The 3,096-nt window shown below is 42.7% G+C and overlaps 1 protein-coding gene across 1 annotated transcript; it reads right to left on the reverse strand.

The window, feature by feature from the left end:
• Positions 1-705: 705 nt before the first annotated feature.
• Positions 706-2,775, reverse strand: LOC117905891 (leucine-rich repeat receptor protein kinase EMS1). Its single transcript, XM_034818758.1, has 2 exons — positions 1,437-2,775; positions 706-1,316 (listed from the first exon to the last, which is right to left on the reverse strand). Exon 1 carries the CDS (start codon positions 2,566-2,568, stop codon positions 1,471-1,473), a length of 1,098 nt encoding a protein of 365 aa, XP_034674649.1. The 5' UTR covers positions 2,569-2,775; the 3' UTR covers positions 706-1,316; positions 1,437-1,470.
• Between the last annotated feature and the right edge of the window lie 321 nt (positions 2,776-3,096).

Consider the following 3,096-nt stretch of genomic DNA (forward strand, 5'->3'; position numbering starts at 1 on the left):
ATAACAGCCAGAAATGGAATTCTACATCTGTTTCTTTTCTTCTCGTTCACCCAACTTATACTCACAATTTGTGGAACACCATACAACAACAATGAACACTGGAACACACTGGATTAGAGAAAGTTTTTATTTCTTGGATGAGGATCAATACTTCCATATGTTACCTTCATCCAACCATGCCAGGAAAGCTTAGTTCTAGTTGATCTCCAACTAGAAAAACAGAGCACTTAGCGCACTATTACTGAAGAGAAGGCAGAAACATTAGGTGAAAACTAGCATGAGTACAGTGGATACACTAGACCGATTTAGAGAACCAACTGATGATTTTGAGAGAGCAACATAATCAATCAAGGACCCTTATTCCAGAAGTGGGAGACCACCCTAGATGTATGGTCCAAGGCCAATAACACAAAGGGCATATTCACATGGTTTTAGCCATTTGCAAGCTGAGCACCTAGGACCACACTTCATCATTGTGCATTTCCTTCAATCTTAGTCTCAAGAAAGGGAATTGATATCAAGAGAAACTATGCAGCAATATGGAACTCTAGACAGAATAGTCGACTTGAGCATCCCTAGAGAGTGGACCAGTTAATCTCGATCCTTAACTACATGAATACTGGAGAAATGCATTTTTTTTCTCATGGTGCTGCACTAATGAAATCATTGGGCTTAACCTCAAGGTCCCAAAATGATAATTAAATATGAAAAGGGCTAATTATTGTGTAGTCTTACTTCACAAATTACTTCAATTATTTTACACCCAATGATGAAGAGGAAACTTCATGATATAACAACTCTCAAGAAGTGGTTGATCCATTTGTCTCTCATCATTTGAAGACCATTAAAAAAAGGGGGGTGCTACTTAGGATGTGGCCCATCATATTGGGATTGACTGCAATGCCAACAGCCATCCTCAAATCCTCAAATTTTGTAAAGATTGCAACAAAACCATGTAGCCCCAATTTGAGAAACAATAGGAAAACACTGTCAAGAAGGGGAGAAACATGATCCTGCTAAAGGGACTAAAAGCCCTAATACATATATGTTCATTTTCAATCCAAAATTGAAGTGCAGATCAGAGCTCCCTAACTAGCTTGCAATGTATATCAACTAAAACAGGGTAGGTTAGCTTCATGCTGTTGTTTCTATGGCCTTAGCTGATTATTTTCAGTTTCTTTCACTACATGAACTAGAGGCAATCAAACACAAAGTCAAGTCATTAGCATAATCACAGCAGGGAAGAGACAGAGGTGAACAAGCTTGTTTAGAGAACACCCAATAGAGCTGCTGATTTTTCCTGAAGAAATCTCTTCCTGAAATGATCAATGATTAAGGCCAGAATTTAGCTAATTTACATTCCATTCACTTCAAAAATCTGAAAATGAATTGACTATAACTAAATTACAACTCATATGCATATATATTCAAGTTACCTTGACAGGCTACAGCTCCTTCCGAGCACAAATTTCATGAGAAAAGCTGGTACAACAAATCAACCACCAAACTGATAGGTGGGCGGTCTCTGGATATCTCACTGGTACACAAATGGGCAATTCTGAACAATTCCCTGACCTCGTTTTCTCTCAACCCTTCCCTGGAAACATTGGAATCAACCATCTCCATATGCCTTTCCTGGGCCACCATTTTCCGCGCCCATTGCACTATCCCCACGTCTATACCATCCAGGCGGGTGGGCAAATTGGGGCGCCTCCCAGTCGCGATCTCAATCATCAGTATCCCAAAACTGTACACATCCGCCTTCACCGTTGCCACGGTCACGCCTTCTCGGTACTCCGGGGGCATGTAGCCCATGGTGCCGGCGACCTGGGTGGAGACATGGGAATGCGACCACTCAATTCTCCTAGCTAAGCCAAAATCAGCAATGTGTGGTTCGAATTCCGAGTCTAATAGCACATTGCTGGCCTTGATATCTCTATGAATGATTGGGGTGTCCAGATTGTGGAGATATGATAAACCGTCTGCAACTCCTCTGATAATCTTTAGTCTCGTTTCCCAAGATAACGGCAAACGCGGGGTGGAAAGTTGCTGGTCCTCGGACGAGGTGTCGTGAAGCCATTGATCGAGGCTCCCTTTCTCGATGAACTCGTAGATGAGGACCCTATCGGAGCCCGAAACGCAGTACCCGAGGATTTGCACGATATTCCGGTGCTGGAGCTTGGCTAGGGTTTCGGTCTCGGCCCGGAACTCCCGGAATCCCTGGAAGGCGTCGGGGCTGAGCTTCTTGACGGCGACGGTGACGCCGTTGGAGAGGCAGGCCTTGTAAACCATGCCGAAGCTGCCGTCCCCGATGATGCCGTCGGAGGCAAAGTTCCTGGTGGCAGCGAGGAGCTCCCCCATGGAGATCCGTTTCAGCGAGGGGTCAAACGTGGCGCTCTCGCCAACCGAGATAGAGGTGAGGCTGGAACTCTGAATGGGACGGGTCCGGGGTTCAGAGCTCCGGCGCTGTTTGAGTCCTCGGCAAACGATTAAAAAAACCGCAAGGAAGAGAGTAATGAAGAAAAAGCTGGCAGTGGCAGCTAGAATAGCCTCAAATGCAGGAGGCATGATAGAAAATCAGAAGAGAAGGAAAGTTAGGAATTGTGAAGAGTGGGGAGGAGGAGCAGGAAGAAGGAGGAAGTGGGAACCGCCATGAAAGGAGGTGGAAGGAAGAAAAGTTGTTTGAAGTCGAAGGAGTCAACGCTGTATTATTCAATTACATGTGGCGTCTGGCATGGGAGGTGGAAAGCTTTGTCTACTTTTTAAGTCGCTAAGAAAATCAACTTCCCTCTCCTTATACCATACCTCCGTATTCTTGGAAAGTGATTCAGAGTGTGGGAATAATAAAAAATTTCAAAGTCTTATAAACATTAAAAGCATTTTCGAGAAGAAAACGTTTTTAGAGCCCGTGGAGACGTTTGAAAATAATTTTAGGGACCGTTTTAATTCCATCTAATGCTTAAAAGATAATAAAATTTAAATGTAAAAAATTTTAAAATTACTATACTTTTAATATTTTTAATATTTTAAAATTTTATCATTTAAGAATTAAGAAAAGTTTTTTAGAATCACTTTTAAATATATTCTTAAGTGTGT

This window comes from Vitis riparia, chromosome 18 (assembly GCF_004353265.1).
Source record: "Vitis riparia cultivar Riparia Gloire de Montpellier isolate 1030 chromosome 18, EGFV_Vit.rip_1.0, whole genome shotgun sequence".
NCBI lineage: Eukaryota > Viridiplantae > Streptophyta > Magnoliopsida > Vitales > Vitaceae > Vitis > Vitis riparia.

Bases quoted from the DNA above. Each gene is read 5' to 3' on its own strand.
- LOC117905891 (XM_034818758.1), bottom strand. From the start codon at position 2,568: ATGCCTCCTGCATTTGAGGCTATTCTAGCTGCCACTGCCAGCTTTTTC.